General features: G+C 41.9%; 1 protein-coding gene across 2 annotated transcripts in view; it reads left to right on the top strand.

Moving 5' to 3' along the window:
* Nucleotides 1-5,256: 5,256 nt before the first annotated feature.
* Nucleotides 5,257-19,296, top strand: part of adamtsl5 (ADAMTS like 5) — a 36,183-nt gene continuing 22,143 nt past the window's right edge. The window contains exons 1-2 of one of the 2 annotated variants that reach the window (XM_085770103.1): nt 5,257-6,094; nt 18,053-18,128. In XM_085770103.1, coding sequence (XP_085626229.1) covers nt 6,075-6,094; nt 18,053-18,128 — 96 coding nt within the window. In that variant the 5' untranslated portion in view covers nt 5,257-6,074. The remainder of the gene's footprint in view (nt 6,095-18,052; nt 18,129-19,296) is intronic. The other variant, XM_085770112.1, reaches the window with a different exon arrangement.

The following is a 19,296-nucleotide window of genomic DNA, read 5'->3' as shown; positions in this document are numbered from 1 at the left end:
TTTGGGGTCTTAGGGTAGATGTCACCTTCTGAGGGAAACTATATCGAAGTCAGAGAACAATATCATTCAGTGTGTTTTGACACACTCAGAGCCTGAGCTTTTGTTTACTTTTGTAACATCTGCGTGTAAAGATGCTGCGTGTTGATTGTGTGTATTCTCAAAGCACATGAACCTGTGTCTGTCTGTCTGTCTGTCTGTCTGTCTGTCTGTCTGTCTGTCTGTCTGTCTGTCTGTCTGTCTGTCTGTCTGTCTGTCTGTCTGTCTGTCTGTCTGCCTGTCTGTCTGTCTGTCTGTCTGTCTGTCTGTCAGTCAGTTAAACAGTTGAACCTCTCTGGCTGCTCCGCTCTCCTCATGTTAACGTCTCTGCAGCTGAAGCTCAGGTACTGTAACTCTCTGGCTGCAGCTGTGGAGGCTCCATGTAACCTATATGAGTTTTCACACCAGTGTCGGCAGTCTTTCATCAAGGCTGCGTGTGAAACCCTGTCCACCCATCAAGCTCTCCATTCATGCTGGCAGACTGCCAAGCCCAGTAAAGAGCTGATAGAGGAGGGTGGGGGGAGGATGGATGGAAAGGGGATGCAGAGTCTGCCCCCCCCCCCCCCCCCCCTGCTCCCCCAGCCCTCCTGTAATGTCTTTGAGGAGCAGTGGAGAGCTTCTTCAGTTCAGGAGCCTCTTATTACAGAGCAGCAGGGAAAGAGAAAGAGAGAGCATACATGTGTGAATAGGATGATTACTGTAAACACTTGGCTATCTGTCTCTCACTAAACACACACACACACACACACAACACTTAACGGTGAAGTGTGTTCAGTAATGACGGGGAACCATCGGGAGGGTGGAGGAAAATCTGTCTACATGCAGGAACAAGCACAGAGACCTGGGAGCACTTATCTGATCATTATACACACCGGTAGAGTAGAGCAGCATGTATACACAGTCTCTGTACACCTGACCTGACTGGATACATGTATACATTTATAATGGCTTGTTTAACCACAAGGACATCATCCTACAGTCAGATTTGAAGATGATAAAACACCTTAGTTCGTATGCAGTCGTTTTTTGGCGCAGAACTCCTCTCTTATTTCTTTCCCCACTCGATACACTGGGTTGATTAACAGTAGTTGTGTTTTGTTCTTAAATAACAGCTAGTGTAGTTTAGCCAAGGGCGTAAGCACCGTATTCTTTGGGGGGGACATGCCCCCCCCACCCCCAATATTAGGGGAACACCAATCTGTCCCCCCCAATAATATATGAAATATTATAAAAGTATGTGACATACATTCTCCTTTTAAGAACCCCAGCTGTTAACACATCTGTCTCTTGTTATTTACGGTTTATTTTCCATTTAATTCTATAGTTTAATTACTGTTTAGCACTAGCAACTCCACATTCTGTCTCTTGCATCATTTCTAGTCCACGTCAACTTTGTTTACTTAAACCAACCACTCACTCAGAAACCAACCAGTAGTAAAGAAGTTTTCTAAATATTCAAAAAATCTATACCAAAATCAAAAATATTTCCAATACACTGAATTTGCAGACTCAGGCGGCTTTGCTGTGTTTGCTTTACAGAAATACAAACACATCTCGATGTGTGTTTCCACTGTTTCCACAAACTGTTAAAACACGTTGGTGAACCACACTGTTGCTCTGGGCGACACCTCCCTTCTTAACCATCAACACAACAACACACCGTGGTTTATTTCGACTCAGAGCACTGGAAGTGGATTCATCCCCTCCGAAAATACTCCCCCCACAAATGCACTGTGTGCTAAAAGCAGTGAGCAGCTATTTTAAGAAATGACTGAAGCTTTTGAAGAAATTAAAATACACTTGTGTACAAATATTTCCTGTATGTCTTAAGTACGAACCAGTTGGTTAAATTTGACTGTTATATTTTTGTACACAAAAATATGGGGCAATATTAGAGCCTTATGACTTATGGTTTTGAATATATTTATAGGAAGAATCAACTTGTATCAATACCCACAATCACTGATTCAATGTTTTTTGATCATATCAGACAACGACAAACATGTAGGAGATAGAAAAACTCAACTTGAATGATACAGTACAAACCATCAATAAATGAACAGGATAAAGAAAAGTTAATAAAAGTAAGAAAATAAAAGGTACACAAACAACTGGGGTATTTAAAGGTTCAAGAAATGCGCAAAAGTGCAACATAAAGTACCCTTAATATGGCAGCATAATACAGACATTCACCTGTAAGTCACCTGTAAAGGGTACTGACCTAAACAATGAACCAGAAACACATGGAAATCTCACATGAGTACCCTCCTCACCCCCACCCTCATCCCTCCCCAACACCATCCAGGACTGCAGAACGAACATGTTCCACCTGCCAGAAGACCAATCAGAGTTTGCCAAATGTTCTTAAAATCTGCAGCTTGTTCCTGAGTAATAAAATGGATTCTTTCTAGATTTTTAGTTTTGACCGGCTCTGTGAGTCTCAGTGTTGGAACTTGTTTCTTTTTCCAAACCAACAGAATAGGTTTCCCTGTACTGGTAAGTCAAAATGCTATAGAAACTATTAGAGCAGTTTCAACTTCTGGACTTTTATAGATTTCCTCAGAATTACTTAAATTAGTTTTTTCAGGTTTTATCTGAAACTTCAGTGACAGAGATGCAAAGACATCTCTACAGTAGCCTTGTGTTTTGGGACATACTGTAGAGACAGCTGTGGAGTTATATTTACTTTATCATGTTTTCACATTATAAGCACACAGAATAGACCTTGGTGTAACCTGTGTATGATTTAAAATTGTGTTTAACAATGATGTATATTTATAGTACAGTACATAGTATAGATATATAGATATAACCCAGGCTCTCATCCCACATATCATTTCATATCACTACACCCAACAGTCTTCTCTCTTAGAAACAATGTCTGCTCTGGAAGAATATTCTAGACCTGAAATAATAAGGTAAGATAAGGGAAAACATGGTGAAACAACAACTCAAGCACAGAGGTTGAAGGAAAAACTAGGATATAACTTATATTAAGTAAGAATGAAACTTGAATATCAAAAGTATTTGTAAATGAAATATAAATATAATATTGCATCGGGTAGAATGGATATTGCACAGTAATTAAATTGTGTTGTTGAGGAAGAAAGTGTTGTGTAGACAGCAACATCCCACACACTGGCTGTGTAATACTGAGGGCAGCTGCTGCAGGCTCAAGTTGTCAACATTTGTTGGTTTGTAAATCACTCCTTTGGCATCTGTAATGGCCGCAGCATCACATCCTGTGTACTGTTAAGCGGTCTGATTCAGGATAATATTTACACCGGTTACATGACCCCACACAACCACAAGTAGCAGTGAAGGCTGATAGCTGTGACCCTGAGACGGCTGAGACGCCTTTAACATCCCTGCAGCTCCGTCGTGTTTCCTCTGTTATGTCTGCACGGCTCCTCATGATAGCTGAAGGTCGCGTGCTCAAGCGTAAGCACGGCTCAGATGAATAGTCTCGGCCTTGGCTGAGCTTTAAGGGGCTGTGACAGACGTGAGGGGGGAGACGGTGGTCTGGGTTCACACAGAGGTCAGGGTGGCTGCTGCATTACTAAGTCATCTCATTTGTACTCTGCTCTGGAGGAAACTGGAGAGGAGCTGCGTGTTACTGCCTCATACATCACAAAGTGGCTCCCACTGTAAAACAAAACCTGCTAAATAGGGATGTGGCACTTATCACTGAAAGTTCAGTGAGAGACAAAGGAAATGCCCGAGGGATAGAGTTACACGTTTTACACGTCCCTGTGGAGGAGGATTGGCTGGTATGAAGTGATGATCACAGGAAGGTGTCTTGACATGTAGATGAAGATGAGGTTTATCTCCCTGAAGCAGAGCACGAGGAAGGTGAGGAGAGGCTGATGGGAAGAGAGGGTGAGTCAAACAGGGATGAGGGAGGGGGGGACTGAGGGAAAAATGGAGATGTGGAGGATCATGTTTTATTTTCAAGCTGCTATGCACTTGTGTTTTCACTGAAGCTGTGAACCAGCAGCAGCTCGTACATCCAGGAATGATGCATTGAATATCAGAGTGATAATACTGGGAAGTGGATTGCATCAAAATATCAACATTAAATAAGTTTAAACTCTATACTGATGGATGGAAGCAAAGGTTCATGAAGGAAAGAGTTCATAAACTTCTTGGAGCTTGAGGAAAAAATAACTAATCCCCTAATAACGATTACATACTACAACAAATAATGTGATGGATGCAAAAACAAAAAAGATAATAATAATAATACGGTAATAATAATTGTCTGTCTGTATGATTATTTATTTCATCATTTTTATCCTTATTATGACATGACATATTTCTAATGTCCAATTCTTATATCTTCGTATCTGTTCTCCCACATGCTAATCTAATATATGGACATACATGGACATATTGCATTTCTATATACCATATAACATTTATGTGCATTTAAAATAAAATAATGTGTAAAAATTGTATATTGACCCTTTAAAAAATTAGAAGGATTTCATACTCATAAATACAGTATCTGTGTATGTTTTTGTTTGTATGCCAATGCGACAGACACATTTCATATACCATATATCCATCCCAAGCCTGTCAGTATATGTGGATATGAACAGTGGGTTCAAAAGTCTGAGATCACATTCTCAAAATGTTTAACATTAATGAAAAAAACATATATAGGCTAAGCAAATATAATTTCATATATATATATATTCTGTTTAATAAGTTTAATTATATATAGAATGAACACATATAGTTGCAACACTTTTAATGAAAATATATTCAGATGCTTTGTATAATGTGACAGTAAGGCTACATCACTTTTGATGCAGGGACACACATACAGTATTACATTTCTACATGGGCAGGCACATTGGTTAACTCAATGAATGAATGAATGATACTTGAATGATTGATAGTTAAAATTTTTAATCTTGAGTGATGTTAATTTTCTCTTCCTCTCCAGCGTTGCTTGGCTCACTGACTCCACAGCAGCCTGTCTATACACTGAACCTGCTCCTGTTGGAAGTCTGAATCCACAATGAACTGTTCCACTGGTGTTACAGTAAAACACTGCAGGTGAAGCTCAGTCTCTTTAACCTTTATGATTTGTGAAGGAAAAGTTGTGTTATCTCTGGCGGGCTGTGATTGGAGGAGAGAGGCGTGTTCACCGCAGGAATGTAGCGCTCAGGTGGAGAGAGAGAGAGAGAGAGAGAGAGAGAGAGAGAGAGAGAGAGAGAGAGAGAGAGCTGCAGACACACCGACGGCACCGCACCGCAGCGCGCTCACAGCAGCCGAGGACGGTGCAGCGCAGCGCCGTGACTGACTGTGCGTCTAAAGTACCGGACAGGGCTCCTCTGCCGCTGGACCCCGATCGACCCTCGCGTGCGTTGGGACTGAGAGGAAGAGGAAGGTGAGAGGAGCAAGAGGAGGAGGTCTCAGGTACCAGGAGCGCGCGGGACTGAGCAGACGTGAAACTCACCTGCCCCGGAGGCGACAGGAGACACACACACCCTCTCACCTCACACACACGGTTTACCTACACTGTGTGTCCATGTGGGGAGAAGTGGCACGTGAGGCACAGTCACACACACAGAGAGAGAAAGAGGCTCGTGCTGACTTTTTCCTCACTTGTTGTTTTTGCACCTGAACGCGCAGCAGAAGACGCGTCTTTTTTCTTTTTTTTTTGCGTGTCCACCACAGGGACAACTGTTAAGTGGTGCGTTCAGGGAACTAACACAGCTGATCGGATGGAGAAATCCTGCCACTGAGAACTTTAAAGGAGAAAGAAGAGAGGAAGTTTCTTTGCAGAGTTTTTATAATAAGAAAAGAAGAAGAGGACGCAGAAGGAGAAGAGAAGAGAAGAGAAGAGAAGAGAAGAGAGAGAGAGCTGGACATGGAAGGTGTGGGGTCTGGGGTCCGTGTGTTGGAGCAGTCTGCAGCGGGGACGCACTGTGCAGCTGAGCCGCGACGCTTCACGCCGTGATCCGGGAACAAATCTGCACCTGACCGCGAATGTAACACAACCTGAAGCCAATCCACAAGGCTCGACCATGTCCTCGCTACTGACCAGGTAAAGCTGCTCCTCTGTGTGTGTGTCTGAGTGTGTGTCTGTGGTGGTGGTGCCTCAGGCTGATTGCCCCCAGCCTTGATGGGAGGTGATAAATTCCAGAGACAGGTTGAAGGTTTTGTGTTTTTCTCTGAGTCGGGGCTGTTTGTTCTCTGATTGAGCTGCAGAAATATGTGCTGCCTTTAAATATTTACCTTCAGTTATGTTGTGCTTGCATGGAGCTGCAAAGCCTGGAAATGTCCTGTGCTGTACAGTGAAGGAAGGGAGGTGATAAATTCCAGGGACAGTTGAGTTTTTCTGTTTGTTCTGTGGCTCTGTTTCATCACTGGAGGGAAAAGTTGCTTCATGTTGTGGCTCCACACACACACACACACACACACACACTTGAACCTCGGTGCTGTGGGTGCAGGTTTGCAGTGAGCCCGGTGTCGGAGCTCTGATTTGACTTTTCCATCAGTGAAACTTGATTTGAAGCAGCTCAGTTAATCCCTCAGCCGCCTGTGGAGCGTGTGCGTTTTCTCTGGGGGCAGGAGTCATATCCACTCTGTGGCAGGACACTTCCTGCCAGTGGGGTGAGGTAATCCTCCTGCCATATCTGCCATACTGCAACCACTGGCTCCTGCATTCCACCCATCCTTCTACACCACCTTTATCTCTTAAATGTCAAACTGGCTATAAATACCCTGCTCATATTTTATCTAATCCCACCCCTGCAAAACACAGAGCACAAACACAGGAGGCTGCAGAGTGACTCAATCTCTGCAACTCTGCATGCAATTTTCTTAAAGCTGTTTATTAATATCATAAAATCAAACTAACCTCTTCTGACTCTCATTCCCATTTGGGGACATTTCCACTTTCTGCATTCAAGATGTTCGAGTGTGATCATTAGTTTCATGGGCTGCATTTGAAGTTGTCAAAACCTGGTCTGCAGAAGGATCAGGATTTGGCTTGGGGCACCTTTGCCGTCCCTCTGATATCTCTTTGGAGCAATATTTGTTTGGGAAGGAGCCGCCGGCCCCTTGAACGCTTTAATCTACTTACCATGGAACACTGAGCATATAGCTTCAAAACGAGGACTCTAATTTGGTGTTGCACGCAGTGATGTCACTTTCTCCAGCGGGGAGGAATTTCAATCCTCCTCTTCCCTGTGGATGTGGACTTTTAACACTAGAGAAGCCATGACATCGGTATTTTAAATGAGTCTTTGTGAAGTGTTTGTTTCCTCCAGCACTGGCTAAACCCCAAAAGAGCCAAGAACTTGCGCTGTTTCTTAATTTGAAAATTGCCTTTATTTCACACAGTCATTCGGCGCTGAGGTACATATTAGTAGTGAAAGGTTCAGTTTTTACAGATGTACCATCACAGGCACAAACTATAACTGTCCCCAGATGGAAACAAACACAGTCTCTGATCCACAGCGAGGGTTAGGATTTAGATCTGTAGTGGTGGGGAAATTATTCATCCACCAGGACAGAAACTTTCTGTCCGTTTGGTGATGCCGTTCTGAACACTGTGATGCCCTGAAGCGTGAGACACTGCCTAGAGGAAGCGATATGATAAAATGCTGCAACATAGGCTGGTATATTCACCAACAACTTACCCAGAGTCTGTAGGAGATCTGGTTTAAGTTGCTGAGTCTGGGATGTTTAACATGAAAATGAAGGATGAAGGATTTGTAATCAAGGGCCAATCAAACCTTTTTCTCCTCCTGATTTGTGCTGATACTGCCCGTTCTCCATTACTCCCAAACCTCAAATCCATGTGAGGCAGATGACCATGGATGAATGAATGCAACTCATATTCTAAAGAATGGATTTTATGATGACATTCCTGAGAAAACGGTGTTTAACAAGGGTTGTGCTGATAATGATCAGGGAGGCCAGAGATCAGTCGCAGTGACTTCTTTTCATGTCCCCTCCCCTGAGTCTTTTCATATTTTCTAACACAGCTGTTAATCTTTTGTGTTCAACCAAACATCAAAGTGACCAAATTGCGAGTCCAAAAAAAAAAAAAACACAATTTATAATCCCAAACTTATAATAACAAATTTAATTTATCAACATAATTTCAGCTCTCTTGGCTGGTAACTTCCTGCACCAGCAACAAACATTTATATTCAAACACTGCATACCAAGAATTTGGAGATATCCCTTTTAGGTTTCTTTTATGTCAAAGTCCAGTGCAGATTTTGGCATCATATTATTATTATTATATTATTAAAATATCGGAGCCACTGTGTCTCTGGACTGTGCTGTATTTTGCGCAGTAAAATCTACCCACAGTCAGTAATTTGATCACAGGTTTCCTAACAACATCACTGTCTCCATTGACTAGCCTTGACTGGTTGAATGTACAATGCCAAAAGTTGTTTCTCAATCCTTCACTGTTCATAAATCAAATCAAGTTAATAAAACATGTGATGCTGTAACGGCTCTTTGGTCAGAGACAGACATTGAACAGTTTATAAAATAAAACAAGGTATAAAAGTGAAACATAAAAGACTCAAGGACGTGTCAAATCCAATGAAAACATGTGAGTTTAAGGTTAGTTGTAAAATTGGCCACAGACGGTCCACACACTTTACTGAAAGGGCTGAACTGTTCCAAGGGCAGCTACGGCAAAAGCCTCTGCAGCTTACTATATAGTAAATCTCATCACTGTTCTTGTATCATGATGTGATTGTTGTCATGGTCCAGTTCAAAAGAACCAGACTATGACGCTGAATTGTACTCAGAGGGGTCCCGACTATCTGAGCCCCCTAAAGATTCCACTCAGTCAGTCATCAGTTCAATTTAATAATTAGATTTATCAATTAACAAAACCACATAATCTCCAACAATAGACAACACAAAACAGGAGGTCAGACATGGAGAAAACACACTCGTCTCTCAGTTGTTTGGAGGCCTTTTAATGTTGTGAAGGTTTGGATCCGGCTGCAACCTCCCTCTCAGTCACCCTCACACTGTTTTCAGGTCAGTGTGAACTGGGTGTGGATTCGCTCGTACACGCTGACCCCCGTCCTCCCTCTGAAAGAGAACAGTGGAGCGAGACGCCGATCTCGATGATGGACACGGTTCTAGTTTCAAGGTCCACTCAGATAAGACTTTACAGCTCTGTGTTTGCGTGTCTCTTTAAGATCTTTATTTCCATGGAGGATTACTGTTGTGTTTTTATCCATTCGTGTCTTCCGCTGTCTGTCATCGTGATATTTTAAAACCCTCTGAAAGAATTTCCATGAAATTTGATGGACGCATCGGCTCTGTGCCAAAGAAGGATTGATTTGGTTTTTAGTAGTGATCCAGATCTGGGATTTCTGCCATTGGGCCATTAGTGTTTTTACCTGTTATTATGAACCTGATGGAGACAGAAGCTTGACTCCCACTCCTGCAGGCACAACAAAACAGTTTTTATTTAGTTTTTACTGTGTATGGGTGGCAGTAGTTGAAGCCACGTGTCTGGGCGAAGAGGCAATCACCTGCACTTGTCTCTGCTTTTTAATGTTTAAAGACGTTTTACTCACAGATGGTGTTTGTTATCTTTTGTCACTTGCATGCATGTCTTCATGTTTCTCATGTTGTGAGACCATGACTGTAGATGACCCGAGAGGCTCTGCTTCAGTCAGAGTGGCTGTGAAAAGATAATCTCATAATCCCTGAGGTATGACGGTGTACCGAGTTTGTTCTCCCTGTCGTGGAAGGAGCAAGTGAAGTGAAGCGAAGCGAGGGGAAAGGAAGGGACCTGAGGCTGAGTCTAGACTTTATGGCAACAGCAAAAACCAACAACATGATACTGACATTTGTCTTTCATGTAGTGAAAGTGATTCACCTCAAGCCTCTCTGTTTTTTTTGTCCATACTTACAATTGTATTTAATTTCTTTTCTCTACATTTTTTTTTTACGACATCTTCGAGTGAGGCAGCTGCTGACACACAAAGACCTTCCACTTGTGCTCGGAGAGGCTGGTTTTGTTAAAGCCGAGGCCACTGAGCGCCCGATTGTTGCAGCCTCATTCATAGTCAACACAGATCCAGGGGTCAGAGCTGACCTCACACCCCCAGACTGAACATCTGTTGAGGGTTGTGTCAATTCATTCAGCAGTGCGCTCCATATAACCATCACACCCTTCACCAGCTTCTCCCAAATTCTGGGTGGGTCACCGCTAAATCTCTCGGCGGGTCAAAGGTCAAGACTGGCCCCCGGTTGGAAGACGTATTGCTTTTCCAAACTCTGTGGGTGTGCAGACCATTGTAAAAGAAAAAAAAAAAAAAGACGGCCTGCAGGTCACCATACAGAAACACTTAGACCAGGATCCCACACGAAGGACTGGCGGAGCTGAGAGCGTCATCAGTGTCTCCACCGGTGCCGTCCCGCGGGTCAGAGGACACATTCTCACCTGCCGCGCACTCTGAGTGGCCTCGCCGGCGACGGCTTCAGCGTGGCTGCGTGATAACAGCGTGGGGCTGATGTTTATTTGTGCAGGGTGGGAACGTGAGCGCTACCTGTCAGGGTGTGTTTAAAGGAAAGGTGTGTGAGTTCAGTCACGTCACACAGCAATTATAAATGAGGGTGGGGAGAGTGCAGCGTGTTTCACCTCACGCTCGTCGGCTCAGTTTAAAGGTATGTCACCTGTCTGACTGACCCAGGTATCAGGGTGTGTTACTGACACAGCTGCTAAATAGAATTATTACACAAAATTTATATTTCTTATTATAATAAAAGAAAATTCTTCAGGATCATCGTCAAATCACATTATACTGTTACATTACAAAATTGTAATGATAGGATTGATAGAACAGCTGCACTGTTAAAAAAAATTCCATAAATCAATTGATTGATAAAATAAGTAGGCTAAAGTAAAGCAATAAAGAAAAATGTTCATCACAAGTGACATCTTGACATCCTGCATACCCCACAAATGTAAAACTTTTTGCCAGTTAATATTCTGATCATCAACTGATCCATCAATTGATGAATCAAAAACCAAAGAGGTTTGAGGTCAAGGTTCAAGTTTTTAACTACTGTTGACAATCCCCGAACAAACAACATCATGGAGCCGACAGTCGGACAAACAGGTTGATGGGCAAATATGACATCCAGGAAACTAATGATTATTCTCATTATCGAGGCTGATGATTGATTTGAACAAGAAATCTCAGGAATCAATCAGGGAATCTGGAATCAGAGAAGAATTCAGAATGAGTCTGAACAGTCAGTGTTAGTGTCAGTTTGGATTTAGGGCTGAATGATGTATAAAATATATATATATTGAGCCTGAGTTTTGACAGATAAAGCAATTACTCTCATATTAGTGAGAATATTTTTTTGTTTTGTTTTTTACATTTCAACTTAATGTCAAAATGTTGATCTTTATCTAAACAACTATGCAGCCCCTGAGATTTGTACATGGGGATTTTAGTGATATCTCAATAACTGTTGCCATTAACCTTGTTCAGTTCTAACTGTTCTGTTTCAATGTAACTTTTCATCACATAATTTATTTACGAACCTGCATCAATAAAATGATTGGTGTTTCTCTGTAGCAGAGTTTAATTCAATGGTTCATTAGCACTAAAACGATGTAATTTTGACACACACATTCCCCTACAGACTCACTGAGGAGATGGTTCTAGTCTGATGAGCGGTGTTTGTTTAATAATTAGAGCGGTTCAGTGTTGTTTGTGTTGGGTGTGGCTGAGAGCGACTAATGTCAGTCAAAATAAACAACTAGTCTCTTATTGATTAAAAGCATTTCCCTCTCCCTGCCCTGCAGCTATTCACTAATGTGCTGCTATAGTCTTAATGAGTGCAGGAGGAGGCGGCCTGACCCCTGCTCACCTCTGGGAGGGCCCCTGTGGTGGGGGGGCCGAGCAGTCAGTGACCGGAGCTGCTGTCTTTTCATGTTCAAAATCTGAAGCCAGACATCAAGTGAAACTGAGAGAAATGACTTCATCTGCCTGGACTGTTTTACATGTACCATTTATCTTAAAGGGATAGTTCAACATTTTGGCAAATTAGCCCATTGCCATAATCGGTCTAGGGCTGTTCGATTTTGCCCAAAAATAAAATCTCGATTGTCTTCTCTGAAAAATCGATTTCCGATTACGATTTTTTTGTTAAATGACAAACTATTTTGTGTGCTGTTTGTGTCTTTTTAAATGGACCTAGAGTCTAATTTAAAAAATGTAATTTAAAAAATAACTATCTATCTATCTATCTATCTATCTATCTATCTATCTATCTATCTATCTATCTATCTATCTATCTATCTATCTATCTATCTATCTATCTATCTATCTAAAAACGTGAGAGCTGTAACTGTAGTGGAAAAGGGCCGTTGGTCTTTTTGGCAACAAAATCCTCACTGGTCTTACGTAGCAAAATGCCGACATGCTTGTTTACAGTGTGTGGGGAGAGCAGTGGGAGAGCGTCATTACAATAATTCAGCACAGCCAAGATTCATGAACGGGGGCTTACCATAATTACCCTAGTTAGAGTAAAAAAAATGATTTTTACGATTCCAAATAATCGCGATTACGATTTTAAGTCGATTAATCGAACAGCCCTACTATACTAGTTCGTTACATTTATTCGTTACATTTATTTGTCGGTGCAAGCTATTTTTAGAGCGGCGAAGCAGAGCCGTAAGCTGCTCAGAGCTACACTACGAAGGCTCATGGGATTTCTTGGTTTCCCTCATCAGACTCATGATGAGGGATTATGATTACGATTATGATGATGACCTGATGAAGGGCTGAGAGCCCGAAACGTTGTGTCAGTAAAATATTCTGGAGCAAAAACGAGGTTGTGCGGGCTATTTTTTCTATTTTCTACTGTCCATTTGGCCCAGCACCCCAAGCAAGGGATGTGCGTATATTTTCACTATTTTTCCTCATCAGACTCATCAAATACACAATCCAACAACTCCAAAACGCTCTGGTGGACAAGTTGTGACCTGCACATTCACCACACTATGAGATAATAACAGAACGTTACGAGGCGGAGTTGTTTTAGAGGCAAACGCAGACTGCTTGCCAAAAAACTGCCCTCGACAGGAAAAGGCATCAGCGGTTTTGCATGCTACCGATAGCACCTAAAGAAGGCCATTTGGTCAAAAACATTTGTGTGCAATACTGTAAAAGCCACTGTGATACTACAGTACCTGAGTGTGCGGGCATACCCTCTCTTTTTCCATGACATTTTTTATTGCCCTGCACCTCAAGACAGCGTGATGTGCGTATAAAAAAAACCTTACTTTTCCCGAAATTTGTAATACAAAACATAGTCTGTAAGTAAAAATGTCAAATTTTATGTTCTCCCCAAAATAGGTTTTTACAGATTATACATCACAAATCACTATTTATTGCACTTTGTCTGCGACTCCAGACGACTGCTGGTTTCTGTTCATTACAGTAATGACAAAATGAAACACTCCTGAAACTTATTAATGTTGTATAAACCAGCCAGCTCTGTCAAAAGACCCACATCAGATGAGATTTTACAAAAAGTGATGAAAATACATTTACCCTTTTTATGGCAGGTCCACAGGAACCACCTGAAACTTCCCTGGGGGGACACTTTGAAAAGCACTATTATAGAAATGTATAAAAGAGAAAATGCATTTAGAAGGAAATGTCATTGGAACTTTTCTTTTAACATGTTAAGTAATTAATTCAGCAAGTCAAAACATATTTCAATAGCCTATAAAAATTTAAATACGTTGTCATGCAGTAGGCTAGAGCACACACTTGCCATGTGTTATGATTGTGTTCAGACTCTCACAGCTCAGTGGTGAAGGTCAGAGAAACATCCTGGTCCTGGTCTGGTTTAATACAGGAAGAGTTCACAGCCACTCCAGACATGTGTTTATTATCATTTAACCGGCCTGAACCAAATAACTCCATAATTTAGTGACATATAAACATCATTTATAGGAGCAGGTTGGTCCGTCACACTCAACATCGAGTCTGGATGTAGTTCTGTTAAAGTTACACCAACATGATGAGGTCACTGAGTGCACACTCTTACGAAATTAAACGTATTGTTAAGATTATTGATGCTCTCTGACCAGGACACATTTTTAAGATTCTGCTAAACTTCAAGTGCCTTTGATACATGAAATGCAACTCAAAGTGCTTTCCATAAAAGGGAAGTTAATAAATACAGCAGGATTAATGAGTTATAGTAAGATAATGATAAGACCAAATGAGAAAATAAATAGAAGGAAGAATAAATAAATAAAAACCAGAGCATAAAAGTAGGTCTTGAGCTGCTTTGTAAAACTATCTAAAGAGGAAACTTCTCTTAGTTGTAGATCTGTTCCAAGCCACTGGTGCATGAGAACAGGATGCTGCTTCACCTAACTCTTAACCCTTAACCCTTCTGTTCATTCTTGGTACACTAAGCAGGACAGCACCAGAGGACCTGAGAGAGCGAGCTGGAACACAAAGAGATAAAAGGTCAGATAGCTAAGAGAAGCGAAAGACATTTAAAATCAATCCTAAATGCTACGAGAGGCTAAAACTGAAGCAATGTGATCGCTCATCCCGGTTTTGGTTAAAACCCTGACTGTTGTGTTTTCTACCAAAAGTCAGTAGTTTTTTGTTTTTTTTTGTGATCAACTTTTTATTTATTTATTTGTTACTTCATTTGCTTTGGTGCAAAAGCCACCAAACAGTGCATACAAATCATTATTAAACATACACACAGCAAAACAACAACCAACAACCAATCATACAAAGCACGACAGGGACACAAAATAAAGATAAAAACCAACAAACGAATAAACAAAACAAAAACAAACAAACAAAGCAGGGAAGGGAAAAACTTTGAGGGTAGAGGTAAGGGTAATCATGTACATGTAGGCTACATATCCTCAATTCTCCATGATCTTGACTGTGGAGCCAAAAGTGTTTTGATCATTTCTCTTCCCTTTTCCAGTACCGCCACATCTGTTTGGCACCATGTATTCTTGCAACTGAAATCTCCAAGTTTAAGATATCCACAAAAGTCAGTAGTTGATTTTCACTGTAGGGGAAAATAGTCTCAGTTTAAGAATGACCAACAAAAAGTATCCCAGTTAGGCCTGGGACGATAATAAATTTTGCTGGACGATATATTGTCCCACAAATTATTGACGATAAACGATATTATTGACACATTTTTTTGAGAACAAATTAACCACTAATATAATAATAATATTTCATAATAATGCAAGTAGACCCTTTTAAATGCGATAAACTTTTATTTCTCATTAGTATTTTTTTTTTAACCATTGTAATTGGAATGACAAGAACATATAGCTACTATCCTAAATAAATAAAATAAACAGTGCAGTGCAGCTCTTCTGTCCAATAACATTATACCTGAAGCTTCACTTTTCATTCAAACAAACTAATGTGACTTCCACAGATGTAAGATTTCATCAATGAGACCAGCATTTATCTCCTATAAAGTATTAAACCAGCCGGCGGTAAACCTCTAAAAACCTGCTGATAAGTTTACTTGGATCGTTTTCTTGACTTTCTGGCATGAAAAAATATTAAAACTTTAAAAAGTGACGTGTTAACAGCGCTGCAGCGAGAACAGCTGTTAGCTGCGTAGCTTTAGCTTTACAGCTAGCGCTGCCTGTTGCCACACATGCATTCTGGGAAACAAAGATCCTGTATGACTGAAAGGAGGGTTCACTCCTTTCATTCTGCAAAACAAACGGCCCAGGTGCTGAGACCGATGCACAGAGTGAAGCCTCTTGTCATCCAGCCTGGTTGGAGGAAAACAAATGTGCGCGTGCGCATGTACATGGCGATTTATCGAGGCCGGAAAAACTATCGAATACATTTTCATTTATCGTGCGATTAATTGATTTATTGATTATCGTCCCAGGCCTAATCCCAGTTGTGAAATGTTAGAGCAAACACACAATGGTCCTTCAGTCAGAATAAGGAGGAAAGTTGTTGTTCCATCTGTAGGTCAGTGCGACCTTCCTGGTTCCTCTGATCTGACTTTCCCCATGTAAGGCCAGGACGGGAGCCAGGCTCTCTGAAGGGAAGGGCTGCTCAACCGAGTGTGAGGGAGATGTGTATCGTTTAATTGGATGGGGCAGCTACTGACCTGGGACCGAGCCAAAAGTCAGTCCCAAAAGCTCTGGACCGGCTCCGAGTTTATGGCTCAGGGAGCGATAAGAGAAGGCCAACATACTCAGAGAGAGAGAGAGAGATGTCTGATGGTGGGACAAAGTGAGACATGAGAGAAGAGGGCAGGGCGGAGGAAACAGAGATGATTAAGTACTTCCCCAAATATCTTTTCCTCAGTGTGATAATGAAATTTACACGTCCACATCACAGAGCCGAGCCTTAAACGTCTGACACACTGTGACTGTCAGCGAAACACTGCCCTGCCAGGAAACAGTAACATGAAGGGGCTTTTCCAAGAACCACCGGCTCTTCTCAGGAAAAGCACTTGTCCTTTGATGAGTCAGATGCAGAGACAGACGGTGAAGCTGCGGCTCACAGTTGCCTGGTCGCGTTCGCCCCGGGGGTAAAGACGGAGATGAGGCAGCTAGTAAAACAAACACAACAGGCACTCAACACCGGGCTCAGTAGAGGTCTTATCTGGTAGCAGCTCACAAGTGGCTCACTGTGTTGATACTAGAGCTCAGACCTGTTTCTGACACAGTGTCGATGTGCAAAAACATGCTGCTGTTTGGTCTCTAAATAAAGCCAGTGTTGTCAAGTGAGATGGTGGATCACACTCGAGGTTTATTCAGCCATCGGAGCCAGAATCCACTCCAGGAGGCTCATTATCATTACCCTGATTCATATGAAATGGTTCAAATATTTCAAATGTTTCCTGTATCCTACACTTTTCCTGTGATATGTATTATCCAAAGTGATTGAATTCATGTCAGTCATTGCTGAAAACCGCCAACAACTGTGATGGGACATACTCTTGACAGCATCAAAGTGAATGGAGATCACTAAGTTTCCCAGGATCAGGCTGAAGTTTCTATTTCATGTACGATCATGCAACTATAAAATAGTTGTAGAGCTTCAAACTTTCACAGTTCAGCATAAATGTTTCTGCTTTTCTTATATTCAACAATCTCAATATAAGTTTCAGTCACTGACTTTTCACCTTAGAAATAGGCTTGTAGTGTGACTGTTGTAAAAAAAAAAAAAAAGTATGCAGCCTTGAACTTGCTTGATGTTTCACGTACAAGGAGGCAACAAAGTCAGCCTGCAGATGAAGACTTTGTGATGTAGCTGAAAGCTCCAGAGAAAGACTGAAGTGAATAGGAGACGGTAGAGTCTGGGGGTGAGGAGTCGCTCCACATGTGCACACATAAATCATGTAAGCAACAAATAAACAAACAACCAAAACCTCCCAAGTAAAACCAGGGATTTTTCGCAGCGCTGACTGAGACAATAACTGAGTCTTAAAAACACCCACAGTCTTTTCAACTCAACTGAAAGTAATGGAAATGCAGATAAAACAGGATTTGTGGGCGAGCTTCGACTGCATGTTCACCATCACATCATTTTATTGTCGTATGTGTTTGTCATTTTATGTAACTGGGGTCATCAGTTGGACATTGGATGTACGTATGTGGGAGTTAATAAGACACTGTTGGGGTGGGGGTGGGGGGCTGGGGGTGGGATAAATGATACTTGCTGGATGGGGGGGCATTCCTGACCTTGGCTCCTGCCCACAGGGGTTCGTAGTAGCACAGCAGCTTATTTGTGGATATTATCAATGACCTAAAGACCTCGGCTGTTTGAAGTGTCAGTCGCCTCCTGTCCTTCAGTTTCCTCTCCTGTCCTCTGAAAATGCTGCGGCAGCTTCCACATCGTCACCTTTCTGTGTTTGTACGTGTGTGTGTGTGTGTGAACTGTATAATGTGTAAAACCAGGAGGGTGATGTCACCGTGTGACTGACGGCGGTTTGTTTCTCTCCATGTCTCCAGGAAGCTGACTCTGTGCCAGGCCCTGACCTTTGTCCTGCTGCTGCTCGCTCCCGTCGGCCTGTCCTCCCCGCAGAGCGTAAGTCCAACCAGCTCACGTCAACACGAGTCAGAGCGCTAACGCCTCTGCTGCTATACTGACCCGCCCCCCGGCCCCCCCACCACAGCTCTTTTATACTGGGGGAACCTTGTAATTAGCCGATCACCACTAGCTCCCACCAAATCAATCAAAATGATATTTAAATTAGTTCAATTCAACTCAATTCAGTTCAATTCAATTCAGTTCACATTATGTCAATGCCCTTTATAGCTGAGGTCAAGACCTTCAACTTTAGTACAGAGAGAAATCTAAGAGCAGCACAGTTTGTTTATTGTTGTGACTGTAATAGATTATTATTAGGCTATTATTATTATTATTATTTATTATGATAATGATAACAATCAAAATCCGTATTATTATTATTATTATTATTATTATTATTATTATTATTATTATTAAGTGATTTTTGCAGTTAGAATTACACCTAAGCTGTTGTATTGAGCTATCACGGCCACCTTACATCACAGTGAGGACAGTCTCTGTCATGTTGCTCATTGTCATTTAATTCATTGTTAAAGCAGAAGTAAGCGGAGGGCGGGGACTGCTAACTCCATCGGCTGACAGGAAGTTAGCCAAAACCACCGGATCGCTTACTTCTGCTTTAATATGAAGTTTGATAATATCTAATTAAAATATAATCCTCACTAAATATCTTACTTATCTCCTGACAGAGCTTTGAGTGAACGTATATCAATGTTTTCTTTAACCTGTCCACAGCAGCTCACTGTCGTTCAGCAGCCAGGATTTAGGCCTTTGTGTTGTGTTGTGCAAATACACAAAGCTAATGGCTGGATGACAGTGTTTCAACAAGTGGCACCATGCTACATTTACACACTGGGCCTTGTAGGCCTGGCCCTAACCTGCCGGGGCCCGGGGCCATTTCCCACAATCCCCCCCCCCACACACACACACACACACACTTTTTCCTGCCTCCTCCTCCTCTTCTTCCTCTTCTTCTTATATTTGACAGAGTTAAATGTTGTGATTAGGATAATTTGTGTGAAGAAAACACAGCTCTCAGGTCCCACAGAGAAAAATAGTGCTAATTTAGATAATAAACCAATCACAGCCCTTTGACCGGCGTCAGATGTGAGAGGCTCTGCTGATTGCTGAGGTCTGGGAGCGAGCTGATTGGATTGTTTTTGCA

Source organism: Trachurus japonicus, chromosome 3, assembly GCF_045865225.1.
Source record: "Trachurus japonicus isolate A0001 chromosome 3, Traja_1.0".
Taxonomy (NCBI): Eukaryota; Metazoa; Chordata; class Actinopteri; order Carangiformes; family Carangidae; genus Trachurus; species Trachurus japonicus.
This window is presented reverse-complemented; position numbering and strand designations above follow the sequence as displayed.